General features: G+C 35.9%; 3 protein-coding genes and 1 long non-coding RNA gene across 6 annotated transcripts; 2 read left to right on the top strand and 2 right to left on the bottom strand.

Moving 5' to 3' along the window:
- Window positions 1-31: 31 nt before the first annotated feature.
- Window positions 32-2,288, bottom strand: LOC117934237. Its single transcript, XR_004654451.1, has 2 exons — window positions 2,203-2,288; window positions 32-457 (listed from the first exon to the last, which is right to left on the bottom strand). It is a non-coding gene; the product is annotated as an uncharacterized LOC117934237 (long non-coding RNA).
- Window positions 455-5,634, top strand: LOC117934235. 3 transcript variants are annotated; one of them, XM_034855899.1, is made up of 9 exons: window positions 455-951; window positions 1,466-2,041; window positions 2,212-3,501; window positions 3,597-3,921; window positions 4,078-4,339; window positions 4,446-4,662; window positions 4,786-5,150; window positions 5,247-5,337; window positions 5,426-5,634. In XM_034855899.1, exons 1-8 carry the CDS (start codon window positions 841-843, stop codon window positions 5,332-5,334), a joined length of 3,234 nt encoding a protein of 1,077 aa, XP_034711790.1. In that variant the 5' UTR covers window positions 455-840; the 3' UTR covers window positions 5,335-5,337; window positions 5,426-5,634. The 3 variants fall into 3 exon arrangements, with proteins under 3 accessions (XP_034711790.1, XP_034711791.1, XP_034711789.1); XM_034855900.1 differs by having other exon boundaries at window positions 4,081-4,339; window positions 5,247-5,634; XM_034855898.1 differs by having other exon boundaries at window positions 5,247-5,634.
- Window positions 5,635-5,698: 64 nt separating this feature from the next.
- Window positions 5,699-6,784, bottom strand: LOC117934236 (arabinogalactan protein 20-like). Its single transcript, XM_034855901.1, has 2 exons — window positions 6,558-6,784; window positions 5,699-6,013 (listed from the first exon to the last, which is right to left on the bottom strand). The coding sequence occupies exons 1-2, from the start codon at window positions 6,673-6,675 to the stop codon at window positions 5,928-5,930; spliced, it is 204 nt and encodes a 67-aa protein (XP_034711792.1). The 5' UTR covers window positions 6,676-6,784; the 3' UTR covers window positions 5,699-5,927.
- A 4,460-nt stretch (window positions 6,785-11,244) lies between these two features.
- LOC117933391 lies at window positions 11,245-11,574 on the top strand. Its single transcript, XM_034854756.1, has one exon. It carries the CDS (start codon window positions 11,245-11,247, stop codon window positions 11,572-11,574), a length of 330 nt encoding a protein of 109 aa, XP_034710647.1.
- Window positions 11,575-21,271: the final 9,697 nt, after the last annotated feature.

The raw sequence follows: 21,271 nt of genomic DNA, 5'->3' as shown, positions 1-21,271 counted from the left end.
CTAGGCTTAAGATCTTTGTTATTGCACCCCAACAAAAAATATTTTCATATTATAGACCCTAAAATTGTCACAAATAAGAATGGTAAAGTATATTAAAAAAATAAAATAAAATCTATCATAAGGTGAAAACAAATAATAAAAATACAAGGACTCTTGGACCAAAGAGTCTTGATGAAAGTGTACTTGAATCTCCCACTCAAAGCTGGTTTTAAATATACCATTACTTGGCCATTGGTCCTTCCCTATGCCTACTCTTTCACGTTTTTAACTTCCTTAATTTCACCACAACAAAACAGCTTCAATTCTTCCACCGCAAGTCTTCTTCTTTTCTCTCTTCACTTCTCCTTATGCCTTAAAATTAACTCTTCTTCTTCTCAATTCTTCCTCCCACCTTTCCTTTCTCCTTCATGTACCAGGTTCCTTTCTTCCATCCTTTGAATCTTTACAAAGACACTATCTGCATGCAAGTTGGAAGTTAGAAGATCTCAAAGCAAATACGTAGAAATGAACAATGGTACAAACACCCCATGCATGGTGTCTGTCAATGTCTTCTTTTCCATTTTCTTCTAAACAAATCAATCTAAGCTAGATTCCGTACAACCTCTTTTCTTTTCCTCTTTTTCTTTTTCTTATTTTCCAAACAGTCTTTACCTTTGCTGTCCTCTAAAGATGCTAGGGTGACCTATGGAAGGAAAAGTGATGATAATGGAAGAAAATGTCCCACTGCTGAGGTAACTTTCTTTCCCATTTTCTTAGTGATGAAGTAGTCTTCTTCTTCATCTCCTTTCTAGGTCATTGCAACAAGAGCAAAACGGGGTTTCGGTTTTTGATGATCAGAAGATGGAGAGGAAGCGATGGAAGAAGGCTGAAACTGCTCCCAAAGATTTAATGGATTTGGTGTTTTCTTGGTCTCTGAAAGATATACTCAACAAAAATCTTTACAAAGACAAGGTTTGCACTTCTATACTTTCCCTTCTCTTTATATTACTCAGAGAGCCTAATTCTAATGCATGAAGGTCAATTCGATCAAACGACAATATATAATTAATGTGATAAAAGTTTGCTATATAATCATATCTCCTAATCAGATGAAAAAGAGTTGCTCTAAAAGCCTTCATTTCTTCGGTACTGGTCAATATTTGATAGGGTTTAAGAGATGATTCCTGTATGCTCATTATAGAGTAAAAATGGAGGATTTAGAAGGGTTTGGATTAGGTAGAGACCAAGAATTTGTGATATGCTCAGGACTTTGATAGACCTAAGGAGGAAAGATACATGTACGGGCTAGCTCACATTGATGCAAATTTGAGCTAGAATTTTTCATTTCATCACTAAGGATTCAACTCTAAATGTAGTTTACTTAAGCAAATATAAAGCTAGATTTTTCAGTTTGTCATAATCTCATTGACACATGCACAAGAGCAATGCTCTAGCTCCACCTACTAACTCAGATTTTCTGTAACAGGTAAAAATGATCCCCGATACGTTTTCGTCCGTGTCTCATTACTTGACATCATTCATTTACCCGCTTATTGAGGAAACGCATGCTGATTTATTGTCAAGCATGACAATGATTTCTCAGGCTCCTCTATGTGAAATACTCTCTGTCAAAACAACTGAAGATTATAAACCTCCCACAAACTTGAAGTACCAGATTACAGTGAAGGGAATACGGAATAATGGAAATGATGGAGAACTATATGAACCTGAGACTGGGGATCTGATTGCATTGATAGATGGAAGACCAAAATGCATCAGTGATTTAAACAGGCCTAAGAGATCTTATATTGTCGCTTCAGTTGTAGCAAAGCCAGTAAGAGACCTTGATGAACCGCCACCAGAGGAAGACACTTGTATAGTGCTCTCATCAAAGCCCATTGAGTTTGAGCAAAACATGGAGACAAATAAGAAGAGAGAAACTCTTTTTGCTGTTTTCCTAATAAATATGACTACTAATAATCGTATATGGGCAGCATTGAATATAGGTCCAGACCTGGGCAACAAGAGTATTATTCAGAAAGTGCTGCAACCTGATTCCTTGGTAAGATTTTACAATTCATATCTTACAACTAAGCAACAGAAATAAAAGTTCCTCAATGTTACCAACTCCAGTTATGCTTTTCCCAATTTTAGCAACAAATATGAAGTAACAACTGCATGCATATATATGTTCAAATCATTACTAATTGCTAATACATTTACCTCTTACAGGCTGGGGAAGAATGTGCCCTCTGCAGCTCTGATTCAGTATCAAACTCGGAGCCCATGGTCAGTTCTTTCGATCTAAATGACTCTCAAAAGGCTGCAGTGATAAGCTGTATCGCTGCAAGGGAGTGTCATCATCAGAATAGTATCAAACAAATATGGGGGCCTCCTGGGACTGGGAAAACAAAGACGGTTGCTACATTACTATTTGCACTCTATAGGATGAAATGCAGAACAGTAACATGTGCTCCTACTAATATTGCAGTGTTAGCAGTTACAAAGAGGCTGGTGGGTTTGGTTAGAGATTCAAATGAATATGGCACTTATGGACTGGGAGATATACTTCTATTTGGAAATGGTAAGCGAATGAAGATCAATGATCATCGTGACCTACATGATGTCTTTCTTGATTTCCGTGTTAAAATTCTAGCAAACTGTTTTTCCCCACGTTTTGGGTGGAAGCATTCTTTAGAATCTATGATATGTTTGCTTGAAGACCCTAAGGAAATGTATTCTACCTACTTGAGGATGAACCGGGGAAAGGGAGTTCAAACCAATCAAGAGAAAGAGGAGGACATCCAGTCTCAATCCTTCAACAAAGACGGAAGAAAGAACAAGAAAAGTTGGATGAGGAAAGATATTGAACGAACTTTAAAAAATAGCAAGAAAGGGAAAGGGAAAAAACAGCAAGACAAGAATAGCGAAGGAGCAACTGATGGAAGTTGTGATAAACTTCTCACATTGGAAGAGTTCTTCAAGAAAAAATTTTACGACATTGTAAATAATCTGAAATTTTGCATTCCAAAATTGCGTACCCACTTACCAACTTCACTCATTCCTTTAGAAGTAGCAAAAAATATGATTGGAGCTCACAGATTGCTAGAATCTTTCATAACTTTGTTCCAAAATGTTTCTGTTGAAAGTAAAGGGTTGAAGGAAGTCATCGAAAAAATTGGAGATGCAGGAAAAAGTGTTGATCGCTTCTGTAAATTCCATGAGACCAGAAGAAAGTTCCTTGAAATACTCAGATGCCTTCGCCAAGCAATTGAAGTTCCAAATACTACTGATCATTATCGGATCAAAAGTTTTTGTTTACAGAATGCGACCTTGCTTTTCTGCACTGCATCAAGCTCAGCAAAAATTCCAGTAGGTGGGAAACCCATTGAATTGTTGGTTATTGATGAAGCTGCTCAGCTAAAGGAATGTGAGTCAGCCATCCCTCTACAAATTTCCGGTATCCGCCATGCCATTCTCATAGGGGATGAGTTGCAACTACCGGCAATGGTTAAGAGCAAGGTTTGGAATCTTTCTTGTTTCTGTTCCTTCATGTTTATAAATTATGACATGTTCTTCATTTTTTGGTATGTGAAACATCTACCATGTTGGATTAGATTTCTGAGGAGGCCAAATTTGGAAGAAGTTTGTTCCAGAGGCTGGTATTGTTAGGACACAGAAAGCACCTTCTCAATCTCCAGTACAGAATGCATCCATCCATAAGCTTGTTTCCAAATAGAGAGTTCTATGACAATCTGATTTTGGATGCTCCCAATGTCAAAGAGAGAAAATATGAAAGGTCTTACCTGCATGGAAACATGTATGGTAGCTACTCCTTTATAAACGTAGCCTATGGAAAAGAGGAATTTGATTACAGGTGTAGCACAAGAAACATGGTGGAGGTAGTTGTGGTCTCTGAGATGGTTGCAACCCTTGCTAAAGGTATGCTGTGATTATTAACTTAATCCAGGTTAAGCAGGTCAAAGCCTCTACAAAGCTTACTGGAGCATTCTATACCTATTGTTCATCATGGGTATCAATCCATGTGTTTGGTTTCCTTTTTTAAGCTTTTTTATTTCTCATTTCTATTCATTACAGCAACCAAGGGCAGGAAACAGAGGGTAAGTGTTGGTATCATATCACCATACAAGGCTCAAGTTTATGCAATTCAAGATAGACTGGGAAAGAAATACACATCAAGTGCAGATGGCAAATTCTCTGTGAGTGTTCGTTCTGTTGACGGGTTTCAAGGGGGTGAGGAGGATATCATAATTATCTCCACTGTCAGATGTAATTTGAAAGGTTCAGTGGGATTCATTTCTAATCGTCAACGCACAAATGTGGCTCTAACCCGAGCAAGGTATTACCCTAATATTGCAAGCAAAAAGTTCCCTATTGTTTTCTTGCAGTATCAGTCTCTTTTGCTGGTCTCTGAAAGTAAAAAATGTATCATTGTTGTTGTGTAGGTATTGCCTCTGGATATTTGGAAATGGTCCAACTCTAGAACACAGTGGTACTGTTTGGGGGAAACTAGTCAATGATGCCAAAGATCGGGGGTGTTTCCATAATGCTGAAGAGGACAATAACTTAGCTCGGGCTATCACTACATCCTTGGTTGAACTTGGCGAGCTTCATCTTTTACAGAAGAAAGATTCATTACTCTTCAGGAAGGCAAGATGGAAGGTATGCCAAAAGATTCATTACATATATGATATCTTTGTTTTGTTGTTTCCTCTAGAATTTTTTTGTTCCTTGATCTTCAAAAAAATAATATCCCTGCAATAATTACCCTACTTTTTGTCATAGGTTCACTTCTCAGATGATTTTTGGAAATCCATGGTAAGAATTAAGAGTGTCGAGATTCATAACAAGGTGTTTTGTCTATTGGAGAAGCTTTCAAGCGGTTGGCGTCGACCCGACAATGAGGCAAACCCTAACACCATCAATGGGACTTGTTTGCAACTGTTGGAGCTGTACAAGGTCACTAAAATACTCAATCTAGTTTGGAGTGTAGAGATTCTCAAGGAAAATTCAAACTACATCCAGGTTTTGAAGGTTTGGGACATTTTGCCAATGGAAAGAACACCAAAACTAGCAGCGCGTCTAGAGAACTTGTTTGGGAACAAACGAGTGATTGATATGGACCACTGCAAATTCCAATGTGTAGAAGGGTAAGACATTTTTGTCTATGAATTTGCTGCAGACTCTTTAGCCATTTGTTGTGGTCTTTGAGAGGCTAACAATGATAGAATCATTTGATGATACAGGAATCTTGAAGTTCCTATGACATGGCCAGCGGATGATGAACCAGAACAGTTGTTGAGTTCATTTAAATCACTCAGTCTTCAGAGTTGAATTGTAAGCATCTGCTACAATATGAGGGTTGATGAATTATGTCGTTAATGTTATGTATCAGAAATCATGTGAAGTTCCAAATGAAGCGCAGGCTCTAATCAGTTGGAATGAGAAGAGAGTAAAGGGAAGAAGAGATGCTCGATATGTTGATGCCTACAAATAGTATGATGCCCACAAATAGCCTAAAAAATTCAGTATGATTGGCTCTTGTTTACAGCTTTTAAATTCAGTCATGATATGGATTGTCTGTTATCTTGATGTTTGGTGCTTTCAAAGCCTGTTTAATCCTGTTTCAGATCATATGCTCTTGTTTTTTCTGTTTCTGTTGAGAAATGAAAGGGAAAAGGTTTGCTAGAGAAGAGAATGAGAAAAGGTTCACTCTGTTTTCATTGCCAATGCACAACAGAAAATACATTTCCACAGAGAATCAAAGAATAGAAAAAAATTGTGAAGCCATGAGCACCAATAAATTGAACTCCGGAAAATGAATGAAACATACACGGACCATTGCCGCATCCCAAATTTGAAGATATGTATTTCACCCCTTCACAAAACCCATCGAGATCTTATCCAAAAATCCGAATGTTGTAGGATCAAGCATCGAGTGGGTGGATGAGGTATGTGAGCACCAAGGCGACTAGCATCAACACACATGCAATTCCTTGATCTATTGCCGTCCCTGCACAGACAAATAAAATATTGATTCATCTCCATCATCACCAGCTCTAGCAGTTTTTATTTTTTAAATGAAAATCACACAAAGAAACGTTCCTAGAATCACAATTCCAATGTAATTTCAGAAAAAATAAATAAATAAAAACTTGAAATTAGGAAAATTACCAGATCTTGAAACAAAATGAATCTAATCGTCCGTTTGTGTAACGAGAAAATATTGGAAAATTTTAAAAAAACTTGAATGTCTGTTCTATTTATTTCTGGAGAATGGAAAAACGAGGATGAAATCATCACAAAAATTGGCTCTTTTTTCTTTTTGGAAAAATATTAAAATACGTCTTTACTAATCTTCAAAACTCAAATACTCAAAACCGAAAGCAATTTCAAAATGAAAATTTCCATTATTTTATGTGAAAATTATTTTCTTTACCAATTTCTGCCACCAAATGGGAGCAGAAAGTTTGAAGATTTTTCTTCGTATCGTTCCGGCATTTTCTCGTCAACCAAACAGAATATAAACCAAAACGAGAAAGAGATCAAATATATACCATCACTGGTGGGCGCAGGAGCAGGAGCCAAAGATTGAGCATGAGCAGAAGGCAAAACGACGGCGTATAACAGAGCGATGATCGCCACCACCACCAATGAAACCCTAGACACCGCCATTTCTTCTTTCGTCTTCTTCTCTCCTCTTCGTTCGTTCGTTCAAAATCGCTCTTCGCGACCGAGAGAATAAGAGGAGAGAGAACTAGAGAGGCGAATGAGGTTGCAGCGATGGTGTTCGATACGCAGGCACGTCGCCTTTTTATAGCGTTGGCCTTTCGAAAACGACGAATTCGGAACCGTTTATCTTTGGTGACCGTTGTTTTTTACTAATTCCACCTGCGTTTTGTTAGAGACAGTCTGTCCCATCAGCTGTTGCCAACATGGCTTCTTCTCTGTTTTGTCAAGGGGAATTTATGTAACCATACACCAAGGGCAAAATTTTGTCTTTTGGAAACTTAACTTTTTACTTTTCAAATTCAATGGATTTTGTGAAAAATAAACCATCTTTCATACACTGTAATAGTGATATTGAGGGCCCTTCCAAAAATACCGTCCTATAGTTTGACATTCTCCTAGTTGGATAAGTTGCTTGTTATCTACTTAAGCCAATGACATGGCTCAGTTACATGTCATCGGTCAGCTAGACATTCCACATGGATTGATGTTTTAAACAATATTTACCCCAAAATATCTTCTTCTTTTTTCAACCAAACCCTAACACCAAAAACTCATGTTCTTTCTTATTCGTTCACAGGCACAACCCATCACAAGGCGAAAGGATCCATAAAAAATCTTGTAGGTTCTCAAATCGCGATAACCCATAAACCCCAAACGAACCTCCAAACTTGATCTCTTATTTTGTTTCTCCTCCATCACCATAAGGAAGACGACATCTTCATTTTCCCACCAAACATCAATCTGAAAACAAAAGTCCAAGTGCGAACCCCTTAACAAAGGCCAGGTAGACAAAAAAACCCATTTCCTTCTTCTTATTTCAGGAGTGACAGTCATTTTTCTCCTGGTTGTACTTCCTATTTTGCTTTTACATCGAAAAATGAGAAAGAAAGCAATTGAGAGAATGAGATAACGAAGAATAAAAATATTATAGTTGCATTTAACTTTTAAAGCAAGGGTTTTTCCAGGTGATATATATATATATATATATATATATATATATATATATATATATGTTATTAAATTTTGTAATAACTTTATATTTTGATTTGTCATTTTGATTTTTTGAGATTTGAATAATGTCATAGTTATGTGATTTGTGCAATTTTGTGATTTAAACTTGATTACATTGCATATTTCTACATGTTCAATGTCCATTAATATTGTATTTAAATTTATATTTTAATTTATTTAGGGTTTATTTGAAATGAAATATGGCTTAAAATTTGATAAATGATGGGAAAATGAGATGGTAGTAAGCTATATTGATTTTGTTTTATTTTCTGAATTGTTGTGTTTGTGTTGTATGTGGTTGTTGGAAAGAATATGGAAAAGAGAAGAAAAATATGACTATTGCATGTGAAGGGAATACAATTTTTAGGAATGTTCAAACAATTTGTTGTTTAATGTTGTTTATATGGGATTCGAGATGTTTTGTTGTTTAATGTTGTTTATCTGGGATTCCAAAATGAGTAATTTGAGTGATCTTTTATAATTGTTAATTGGTGAATCTAATGCATGGGAAAAGAATTCATGTTTAGTCATGAGTAAATGAGTATAAATTTTAAAAATGATTGTGATTAAAGTTTGAATAAATTTCTTAATAAAAGTTTTGAATTTATAATGAATAAGGGTTGAATTGAAGAAGAAAATAAAACAAATTTAGTAAAGCGGGCATGAATTTATGTGGGAATTAGGGAAAATAGTATTAGAGCCTTAGGTTCAAAATTGATGGTCACAACCACAAATATGAAATTTGTTTTGTTTATATGTGTAGTGGTCATAGTAAGGGTCTACCCTTGGATGAAAGGGTTGGCCGTAATTCAGTTAATGACATTTGGATGAAATTATTGTTTTCGTAAGAGGTTGCAGTAAGTGAATTAAAGGCTGACCCATTTGTTTGGAGGTAGGCCCGTAGTTGTAAATATTGTTGTGGTTTAATCTGAATAGTAGGCAAAATAAAGGCTGACCCATTTGTTTGGAGGTCGACCCTTAGTTGTAAACATTGTTGTGGTTTAATCTGGGTAGTGGGCAAAATAAAGGTTGACCCATTTTTTTGGAGGTCGGGCCTTGGTTGTAAACATTATTGTGGTTTAAGTTGGGCAGTGGGCAAAATAAGGGTTGACCCAATTGTTTAGAGGTCGGCCCTTGGTTGTAACATTGTTGTGGTTAAATTTGGGCAGTGGGCAAAATAAAGGTCAACCCATTGTTTGAGGGGGTGGCCCGAAGAGAGTGGCTTTAGCACAATTTGGCTTGAAGAGTTACCAAAACAATAGTTAGCCCATGAATTGAGAGGTTCACTTCCTAACTTATATAACATAGCAAATTGCTACGAAGTAAAATAGAATAATTGCATTACTTAATGTTAAGTATACACTATGCATGTCTATATTTACACCATTAATTGTAGACTATGAAATGTAAATGAAGCTCGTTTGTAAAGTTTCAAAGATAAACGATGTATTAATATATGATGGTCATAGGCATGATAATCAGTTTTGTTATAAGTAAGTTGGTTTATGCAGTGTTATTAAGAAATTAGTTAATTGTTTCAGCTTGACTAAAGGTTCATGCTTCTAAACAGGGGCTGCACATGATCGAGTAGCATTTAAATGGATCCAAGTAATACAATTTATTGTTATCTGCACATTGGAGGAGAGCTAATAAGAGATGAACATGGCAATGTGGAATATATGGGTGGGAGACGAGATGGTCTAAGTTTAGAACGATCAATGACATATAATGATTTTGTTTCAAGGATTTGTGGGAAAATGAACATCAATATAGTGGGACCAACATTTTCATAAACTCTCCCGTTTGATTTATATGCACTTTAACCATTGAAAAATGATGAAGACTTGACAAACATGTTTCAATTTAGTGACCGATGTGCACGTGTATATATATGTTTAGCATCAACAGTTGAAGACGATGAAATGATTGAGAATGGAGGACAAGGGTAAGTTATATAAAAAATATATAATCTTAAATGATTCCATGTATTTATTTATTTTGTAATATTTATGTTTATTCAGTAGATGTTATAATACAGCTTGAACGAAACAATCGTAGGGTCTAACTCACCGGTCCCATATTCAACAAGAGATGTTGATATTAGAATGCAATCACGAGGATTTCATCAAAGATGTGCTGAATCACATGTTGGTCCACTAGAGTCAAGCCATTTTGAGAGTGCAATATTGGGTAGTGGGCATATCTTCTCAATTGCAAATGAATTTCGGGATGCAATATATCTCATGTCAGTAGGAGGCCGTTTTAGATATAAGTTTAAGAGGAATTGTCTTAAGCATATGACTGTAATATGTGTTGTTGAAGGATGCCCTTGGAAAGTAACTGCTCGTGCTATTGGGAGAACAAAAATAGTTTAAGTGCATACATTTAGAAATGAACATAACCACTCTTTAGAAGATGTGTCAATTTCCGAACCAGTAGTTTGTTGTAATCGAGCCACAACTATGATTGATGATGTTATTCGTTCAAATCCATATTACTTACCTCGTCAAATATGTAAAGACTTTCGTCGACAATACGGAATGCAATTGAATTATTGTCAAGCATGGAACTTGAAAGAGAAGGCTAAAGAACAAATTTATGGTGTGCCACAATGTTCATATAAGTTGTTACCTTGGTTATGTACAAGGCTTATTGAAACAAATCCAGGGACGATTGCTGAATATAGATGTTCGGATGATGGTCATTTTATGCAATTGTTTGTTGCCCTTTCAGTGTCAATACATGGGTTTCAACTGGGATGTCGGCCTATTATATCAATAGATTCATCCTACATGAGTGGGCCATACAAGGGTGCTTTATTTTCAACTTCTTCCTATGATGCTGACGATGACATGTTTCCACTTGCTTATGGCTTATTTAGCTCTAAGAATTACGAGGATTGGCTTTGGTTTTTAGAGAAATTGAAGATGGTCATAGGTGAAAGAGATGTTATAATAATATCTGATAGGCACCAAGGGATTATCCGTAGTGTTTCAGAGGTATTTGGTAGTGAAAACCATGCATATTGCTATCGTCACATTAAAGAAAACTTTAGTAGCTTTCTAACAAAAACTGAACACTAAAGGGAGGAAAGGAAAGGAAAATGCTTTGCAAATGCTTGATTCTATTGCCTATGCTAGGTTAGATTGTGATTATGAGGTTGCAATGGATACTTTAAGGACATTTAATCATGATTTAGCGAAGTAGGTTGAAGAAAATAACCCTCAACATTGGGCAATCTCTAAATTTAAGAAGATGCATTGGGATAAGATGACAAGTAATTTGGCCGAGTCTTTCAATTCTTGGTTAAGACATGAACGACACCATAACATTTGTGTTTTCTTCATCGAGCATATGGATAAGTTAGGATCTCTTTTAGTCGAGCATAAAAATAGACTTGTAAAATGGAATGGGTGTATTGGTCCTAAAACAGAAGAAAAGATTGCATTGAACATTGGAAAAGGTGAAAATTATATCACTTATTTACACTTGGGTAGTTCGATGAAAGTATCCAATGGAAAAGCATTCCTGGAAGTGGACTTAATGGAGCGAACTTGCACATGTAAAGCATGGCAAATGTCTGGAATCCCATGTGATCATGCTTGTGCAGCTATATGGCGAATGGGGTTTGATATATCTGATTATGTTGATGACTGGTATAAGTACAATTTGCAAGAGAAGATATACTCTGGAAGCATGCGTACTTTGGTAACGCATGACATGCTAATGGTTGATGAAGATGGAACCATTTGTGATGCCTTGGGTCATACTTATCCCTTTCTTAATCCTCCAACCACAAAGCGACCTCCTGGAAGACCTAGGAAACGTTGAATCGAGTCTCAATTCATGTAAAACAAAACGGTTCATTGTTCTCGTTGTAATCAGCCTGGGCATAAATTGCGACATGTAACAACCCATTGCTGTAAGTTTTTTTTATTAAACTTCATAATGTAAGATCGACTTTATATTAGTATGAAATAGTTTGGTAATCTTCGTTGTTGTTTCCTTGATTTTAAGCAATGAGTAATTTATTGGATTTGAAGTGTTTGGTGTACATATATTGTGATTGTATGTTGTTCTTCAATATTATGGGATATGTTACATGATAATGTAATTGTAATAGCAAAATATGTACCTTGGTCATTATTGTTCAAAGATGGCATTGAAGTGACATAGATTCATATGGCGTCCTTGGCAAAAAAACGAGATTGTTAATTAGTGGGCATAATCGTGGCCAACCTTTACATGTAGGGGCTGCTGCTTTTTGGTTGATGACCCTTAAGCATATTATTTAGTTTTGTGTGAAATGAGTAATAGCCAAAATAAGGTTGTGCCTGTTAGATCATAGGCAACCCTATCGTTTTTCATCTTTAAAATTGGTTTCGTGTTATGTGAGGTGTCTGTAAAAGGGAGGTTGAACCATTAACACCATGGGAAGGCATTCGAACATTAGTTTAGTATGTTATGTGCAGAAGGCAATCTAAGGGCGCACCTTCCATTTGAAAGGCATGCCTATGTGTTAATGATATTATATAAAGGCAAAGCAGGGGTGCACCCTTGGTTGCATAGGTATGCCCATGGGTATGATAACTTTGTTGGGAAATTCTATATGCAGTATGCAAAGTAGGGGCACACCCTTGATTTTAGGGGCATGCCTATTGCTAAAACCATTATATTGGTAGGCTATGTGCAGTAGTCAACCTAAAAGCAAAACCTTGATGGAAGACACATAAATGTGGGTGAAAAACTTCTTTTTGTTAAGCTACTTGCAGTAGGAAAAAGAAAGACATGACTCTCTGTCAGAGGCATGCCTTTAGGATGACTAGAGTTGAGGTGTGGGTTGGGCAGTAAGGCAAATGGAGGCATACTGATAGCTTAAAAGGTTGGCCCTTGATGTTCATATGAAATAAACGTTGGAAATGATTCCTTGTTGATTCAAAATCATAGATTTTTTCTAAATATTTATCATTTAAAAAAAAATTAATTGTTCAATTTTCAATTTATTTTTTATTATCTTAATTTTTTTAACTATTTTTTTTATTTAGCTCATTAATAATTTTTTTTATTTATCCGTTTACTTTTATTTAATTTCAAAATTTTGTATTTTTAAATATTACAAAAATAGTTGTACTTAGAATATGCTACAATATAACAAAAAATATAATGAAGTCCTAATATTTTATAACTTAAAATTAATTTGATTAGATAAATGATTAATAATTTTAATTATTTAAATAAATTAATTTTAATAGAAAAATTGCCACCACATATTTGTAATAAATTTTTAGAAATCATATCTCAAATCAAATATTTGATATAAATCAATTTAGTTTTTATTTAAAATGTAATAAAATATGTTTTAATAAAAGTATTTTTTTTTAATTTTAAAATAAACAACTTAAATATATTAAATGAAATTATGACCCATCCATGCTCAGATGGGGGTCCCGGAATCACTAAACTCGGATGTACCAAATTTAATGAAGGATGTACCAAATTTTGTGAATGATGTACCAAGGGTTCGAAAATGCGTTCCGAAGTGGGGATTGACCCCAAATCACTTTGTTATGGGTTTCTAAATGAAATAGTGGCTCATCCATGGTCAGAAAAGGGTCCCAGAATCACTAAGTTCGGATGTACCAAATTTAATGAAGGATGTACCAAGGGTCCGAAAATGAGTCACGAAGTGGGAATCGACCCCCAATCACTTTGTTATGGGTTTCTAAAAGCAATTATGGACCATCCATGATGAAATGGGGGTCTTGGAATCCATCGGATCGGATGTACCAAATTTAATGAAGGATGTACCAAATTTTGTGAATGATGAACCAAGGGTCCGAAAATGCGTTCTGAAGTGGGGATCGACCCCCAATCACTTTGTTATGGGTTTCTAAATGAAATAGTGTCTCATCCATGGTCAGAAGGAGGTCCCGGAATCACTAGGCTCGGATGTACCAAATTTTGTGAAGGATGTACCAAGGGTCCGAAAATGCGTTTCAAAGTGGGGATCGACCCCCAATCACTTTCTTATGGGTTTCATAAAGAAATTATGGACCATCCATGTTGAAATGGGGGTCTTGGAATCTGTCGGATCGGATGTACCAAATTTAATGAAGAATGTACCAAATTTTGTGAAGGATGTACCAAGGGTCCAAAAATGCGTTCTGAAGTGGGGATCGACCCCAAATCACTTTGTTATGGGTTTTTTAAATGAAATAGTGGCTTATTCATGGTCAGAGAGGGGGTCCTGGAATCACTAGGCTCGGATGTACCAAATTTAATGAACGATGTACCAAATTTTGTGAAGGATGTACCAAGGGTCCGAAAATACGTTCCGAAGTGGGGATCGACCCCCAATCACTTTGTTATGGGTTTATAAATGAAATTATGGACCTTCCATGTTGAAATGGGGGTCTCAGAATCTGTCAGATCGGATGTACCAAATTTTGTGAAGGATGTACCAAATTTTGTTAAAGATGTACCAAGGGTTCCAAAGTGTGATCCGAAGTGGGGATCGGCCCCAAATAACTTGTTATGGGTTTCTAAATGAAATAGTGGCTCATCCATGGTCAGAAGAGGGTCCCGGAATCACTAAGCTCGGATGTACCAAATTTAATGAAGGATGTACTAAGGGTCCGAAAATGAGTCACGAAGTGGGGATCAACCCCAATCACTTTGTTATGGGTTTCTAAAAGCAATTATGGACCATCCATGATGAAATGGGGGTCTCGGAATCCATCGGATCGGATGTATCAAATTTAATAAAGGATGTACCAAATTTTGTGAAGGATGTACCAAGGGTCCGAAAATGCGTTCCGAAGTGGGGATCGACCCCAATCACTTTGTTATGGGTTTCTAAATGAAATAGTGGCTCATCCATGGTCAGAAGAAGGTCCCGGAATCACTAGGCTCAGATGTACCAAATTTAATGAATGATGTACCAAATTTTGTCAAGGATGTACCAAATTTTGTTAAGGATGTACCAAGGGTTCCAAAGTGTGTTCCGAAGTAGGCATCGACCCGAAATCACTTTGTTATGGGTTTCTAAATGAAATAGTGGCTCATCCATTGTCAGATGGGGGTATTGGAATCACTAGGCTCGGATTTACTAATTTTGGTACACCAGATTCGACCGATTCCCGGACCCCCATTTCAATATGGATGGACCATAATATCTTATAGAAACCCATAAGAAAGTGATTGGGGGTCGATCTCCACTTCAGAATACATTTTCAGACCCTTGGTACATACTTAACAAAATTTGGTACATCCTTAATTAAATTTGGTACATCCTTCATTAAATTTGGTACATCCGATCCGATGGATTCCGAGACCCCCATTTCAATATGGATGGTCCATAATTTCTTTTAGAAACCCATAACAAAGTGATTTGGGGCCGATCCCCACTTCGGAACGCATTTTTAAACCATTGGTACATCCTTAACAAAATTTGGTACATTATTAATTAAATTTGGTACGTCCTTCATTAAATTTGGTACATCCGATCTGACAGATTCCGAGACCCCCATTTCAACATGGATGGTCCATAATTGCTTTTAGAAACCCAAAACAAAGCGATTGGGGGTTAATCCCCACTTCGTGACTTATTTTCGGATTCTTGGTACATTCTTCATTAAATTTGGTACGTCCAAGCCTAGTGATTCCGGGACCCCCTTCTGACCATGGATGAGCCACTATTTCATTTAAAACCCATAACAAAGTGATTTGGGGCCGATCCCCACTTCGGAAAGCATTTTTGGACCCTTGGTACATCAATAACAAAATTTGGTACATCCTTCATTAAATTTGGTACATCCGATCTGACAGATTCCGAGACCCCCATTTCAACATGGATGGTCCATAATTTCATTTAGAAACCCATAACAAAGTGATTGGGGGTTGATCCCCACTTCATGACTCATTTTCGGACCCTTGGTACATCCTTCATTAAATTTGGTACATCCGAGCTTAGTGATTTCGGGACCCTCTTCTGACCATGGATGAACCACTATTTCATTTAGAAACCCATAACAAAGTGATTTGGGGCCGATCCCCACTTCGGATCACACTTTGGAACCCTTGGTACATCCTTAACAAAATTTGGTACATCATTCACAAAATTTGGTACATCCTTAATTAAATTTGGTACATCCGATCTGACAGATTCCGAGACCCCCATTTCAACATGGATGGTCCATAATTTCATTTAGAAACCCTTAACAAAGTGATTTGGGGCTGATCCCCACTTCGAAAAGCATTTTTGGACCCTTGGTACATCATTCATTCAATTTGGTACATCTGATTCGACAGATTCCGAGACCCCCATTTCAACATGGATGGTCCATAATTTCTTTAAGAAACCCATAACAAAGTGATTGGGAGTCGATCCTCACTTCGAAACGCATTGTCGGACCCTCGGTACATTCTTCACAAAATTTGGTACATCCTTCATTAAATTTGGTACATCCGATCTGACAGATTTCGAGACCCCTATTTCAACATGGATGGTCCATAATTGCTTTTAGAAACCCATAACAAAGTGATTGGGGGTCAATCCTCACTTCGTGACTCATTTTCGGATCCTTGGTACATCCTTCATTAAATTTGGTATATCCGAGCCTAGTGATTCCGGGACCCTCTTTTGACCATGAATGAGCCACTATTTCATTTAAAAACCCATAACAAAGTGATTTGGGGTCGATCCCTACTTCGGAATGCATTTTTAGACCCTTGGTACATCCTTAACAAAATTTGGTACATCATTCATTAAATTTGGTACATCCGATTTGACAGATTTCGAGACCCCCATTTCAACATGGATGGTCCATAATTTCATTTAGAAACCCATAACAAAGTGATTGGGGGTCGATCCCCACTTCGGAACGCATTTTCGGACCCTTGGTACATCCTTCACAAAATTTGGTGCATCCTTCATTAAATTTGGTACATCCAAGCCTAGTGATTTCGAGACCCCCTTTCTGACCATGAATAAGCCACTATTTCATTTAAAAACCCATAACAAAGTGATTGGGGGTCGATCCCCACTTCAGAACGCATTTTCGGACCCTTTGTACATCCTTCATTAAATTTGGTACATCTGAGCCTAGTGATTCCGGGACCTCCTTATTGCCATGGATGGACCATAATTTAATTTGGCAACCCATAAGTGATTTATTTCAAAATTAAAAAAAATACTTTTATTAAAACATATTTTATTACATTTTAAATAAAAACTAAATTGATTTATATCAAATATTTGATTTGAGATATGATTTATAAAACTTTATTACAAATATGTGGTGACAATTTTTCAGTTAACATTAATTTATTTAAATAATTAAAATTATTAATCATTTATCTAATCAAATTAATTTTAAGTTATAAAATATTAGGACTTCATCATTTTTTTTTTTATTATAGCAAATTCTGAGTACAACTATTTTTGTAATATTTAAAAATACAAAAATTTGAAATTAAATAAAAGTAAACGGGTAAATAAAAAAAGAAGTAATAATGAGCTAAATAAAAAAAGTAGTTAAAAAAATAAAGATAATATAAAATAAAATGATAATATAAATTTGAAATAAAGTATTAGGTAATGACAACGTTTTTTTGTAGGAATAAGCATGAAGGAAAACTATGGCCACCGCCTTCATGTCATACACATCCCTAATGGTATGATAAACTTTGGAATCTTATGTTATATGCAATACACAAAATAAGGGCTTACCCTTTATTTCACAGGCATGCCTATGTGTCAAAGATGCCATGTGCAATAGCCAAATTAGGGGCACACCTTTCATATGACATGCATGCAAGTGGGTGAAAACCTAATTGTAGTTATTATTTGTGCAGTATAAAAAAGATAAGCATGCACCTTGTGCAGGTGGCATGCATTCATAGTGACTTTATCTTACTTGTTGATTGGACAGTGTGGTCATGGGAGGCTGACCCAACGCATGAAGGGTTGGCCTTACACATTCACATTGAAATAAAATGTATGGAGAATTGCTTCATATGTGTTGAAGCCTAAAATATAGAGTCAATACATACTAAGATTGGAAAATAGGCAAAAGGTCATTCAGACATTCAAAATAACTTAAACCAACCTCATAACTAGCATCACATTTACACATAAATATTGCATAGAGTGTTGACAATTGGTGCAAGAGAGTATAAAGTTTACTGATGATTAATGAAAGCATGCATATCGATAAGCATTGGAAAGCGTTAAAGTAAAAGGAGTTAAGAAGTTGTTTGAGAACGAGATTTTATAAACTTATTACAAAATCCATGAAAATGTTGTGCGCACACATACGCATTCAGTTGTAAGACGGCTAGAAATTAAGGTTACTCCTTTCCATCAGTCGGTGCATCTTCGTCTTTTTCATCTCCACCATCATCATCACCATCTTCCTCGTCATCTGTCTGTGATGGCGTAGAAGGTAGAGCATCAGGGTGCAATGCTTTCCATGCTGCAATGGAACGATCGCATTGTTGACGCACAATCTTCAATTGATTGTTCATTGATTTGCACATTGCGTAAATATCCCCAAGCTGAGAACTTTTAGTTGACCTACCCGAAGAAGAGGATGATGTTTGTTTGTCTATCGACATTTTCATGCGCATAGGTTGCATGCGCGAGATTGACTCATAAGGCAGTGTCTTGAAATCCAATCCTGCATTTTGTAAAAACAAGCAAACAGTTGAACCATATGGTAATGCACGTGTACTCACATTACTATGCTGTGTCTCTATCATGTTATGGCAAATAAGTGCGGGCAAATTAATTTTACTACGACGTGCCATGTGGAACAGAATATGCAGAACATATAGTGTAAGCTCATTAAGATGACCCTTCTTATTCAAGACAGTATGAAACAATATCAGACTTAGAATCCTGTATTTTGGAAGTAGAGATCTACGTTCAACGCTTGTACCCAACTGAAAAGAATGGCTGCATAATTCCTTTGTTATTGTGTCTGACATGGCCTTTATATCAATCTCTGGAATACAAAAGATAATAGATTTCTTGGGTGTTTCCAAAGAGAAGGTGCGTCCAATAAGGGATGGGGAAACTCGCACAGCAACTCCCTTGAATGAAGTGTGAAATGAATATTTCTCCTGGTCAACATTTTTTATATTGTTGTAGAATGATCGCATAGGAGTTGGATAACATTCTTGCGTTAGTTGTATAAAAGGTCTCAATTTGTAAAAATCTAGTAACTCAGCAACGCCATGTTTTTCAAACCCAGCAATGAGTATGACACGCTCAACGACAATTGGTCGTTTTGCTATGAGCTTATCACATTCGTGCTCATCAGGTGGGTGGCGAGGCATGAAAGGGTCATGTTGGACTTCCTCAGGTATAGTTGACTTTGAGTCATGTCTAACCTTCTTTTTAGGCGGCATGATGTTTGGTCCTTGTAATGACACTACATATTGTTAAAAATTCAGTAATGGAAGTTAGAGATGAAAAGTTTCAATTCATTGCATCCAAGCCAACCATAAATAGCTTAAAAAGGAATTCAAGCAACTCCCAAAAGAGTGGTTGCCATAACCAAGAGAAAATATGTGCAGAAAATAATGAAAAACAAACCTTATTATTGTTGTTATTGTAGCAAACTGTTGACGATTATGCCAGTGAAAATCTTAGAGTGAAATGGTATATTAACTACAATGGAGGAATGGGTGGGTGGAAGAGGGAGGTTGTGATGTGCAACGTGTATAGGTAGTAGAATATGAGGTGTAAATGAGAATGAATATGAGTTGTTGAGGATGTGATGTCAACCAAACTGAGTAAATGGTTGAAGTTGGAATGGAGGTCCGCCTGTGCAAGAGATGTAGCTAGTACATACATGCATTTAATGTTCCATAATGAGTGCATAGTTACAAGTCACTAAAATTGGATGGGATGAAACAACGTGAATGAAGTCTTCTACAAGCCTACAATTGGAGACTATCATTATGTGGAGTGAATGTGAAGTTATTATGTGGTAGGTGCATCATAAATATTGGTAATATGTTGACCTCTAGTTATTAATTGTCCACTGTGGTACAATCAAATCAAATGCAACAAAAGTTTTTCAAGTTTTTGTTCTCTTTGACATAAAATGGCCAAATATTTATCAAATAAGTGTAATGTAGTTGATATAAGTATGAATAAATATAATATTTATTAAATTTTTATAAGAAAAGTAACATTAATTGATTTAATATATTTAAGAGATTTATTTTAAAATTAAAAAATACGTATATTAAAACATATTTGATGACATTTTAAATACTTTAAAAAATGTATCATTAAATTATTAAAAATGCTAAAAAAAACTTTTACAATTGACAAAAAATGCGCATGGACTCCAATTTTTTTCCACAAAAACAGAGTAGAAGTTTATTTAATTCAATTTGGAAAAAAATGACCCATTTAGCACACATTTAGGGTTCCATTATGAACTTTCATCATGAAACATATCCTAGAATCAATAGCTAGCTATAGTCCCCTATGCAAACCAATTGGCATCTTTTGCAGTAGAAATACTGGTGGTTGATGAGCCCAATCACAGAACTTCAAGAGCTTTCCCATAATACCTGTTTATAAACGGTGCCTGAAAGGCATTCCAAACAACAATAATTACTATTTAAAGATTAATGAGTCATACTTATTTCCTGAAAAATATGTAGAGAGGGCACAAATAAGATAATGCAATTAGCATTCATTAACAAGTGTCTGCTCTAATAGAAGAGGCCAAATTCATTGATATGCTACAACCAATTAACTATTTTTTGTACTTATTCACAGAATGGATGGCAAAACATACCCTCAATAAACCATGGCCAAGTGAAAACAAGGTGACTCAACAGAAAAAACTCAACTTAATTAGCTAAGTAAAAGTCAAACCATTTAGAAATAGTGTCATATTGATCCATTTGGATACCAAGGAAAAAAATGGCCACATAATGACAAAGCTTTTGGGCGATCAGTTAGTTGATATTAAAAATAGCAGACATGTTATGTTAGCATGGAACAGATAAATAAATTAAACATATATTCCATCAAGAGATTATTTTTTGACTATTTATGTAGGGAACGACTTATAGCAATACACCATGATCTTGAATATCGCATCAAGGCCAGCTTCAAAATGCACAAGATTCATAGGCTATCAATAGTCTCATATGGAGAAACAAAAATAGTAGTGTCGAAGATATTTTGTTCTTTCAATAGAAGAGATGTTCAAAATTGTACCTTAACATTTTAGAGTTTTTGTCAATGAAGAATAATTGGAACAAACTCTAACAAATTCTTTCTTATGCTCTCTCTGGCTTTTAACATAACTGTCCATATTATATTGTGTTGATTGGTTGGGCTCTTGATGATTATAGAGAGGTGATTTTGTTAATCTCTCAATCTAATTGCCTTTATGTCTAATTTCTAAACTTCTTGTGTACATTTGTGCACCTTCTTTTAATTAGGCGGTGTTAATAATATTAGCTTTTGCAAAAGAAGAAATAAATTGTACCTTAA

The sequence above is a fragment of the Vitis riparia genome, chromosome 16 (assembly GCF_004353265.1).
Source record: "Vitis riparia cultivar Riparia Gloire de Montpellier isolate 1030 chromosome 16, EGFV_Vit.rip_1.0, whole genome shotgun sequence".
NCBI lineage: Eukaryota > Viridiplantae > Streptophyta > Magnoliopsida > Vitales > Vitaceae > Vitis > Vitis riparia.
The sequence above is the reverse complement of the archived record's forward strand: the minus strand, read 5'-3'. Positions and strand labels throughout refer to the sequence as shown.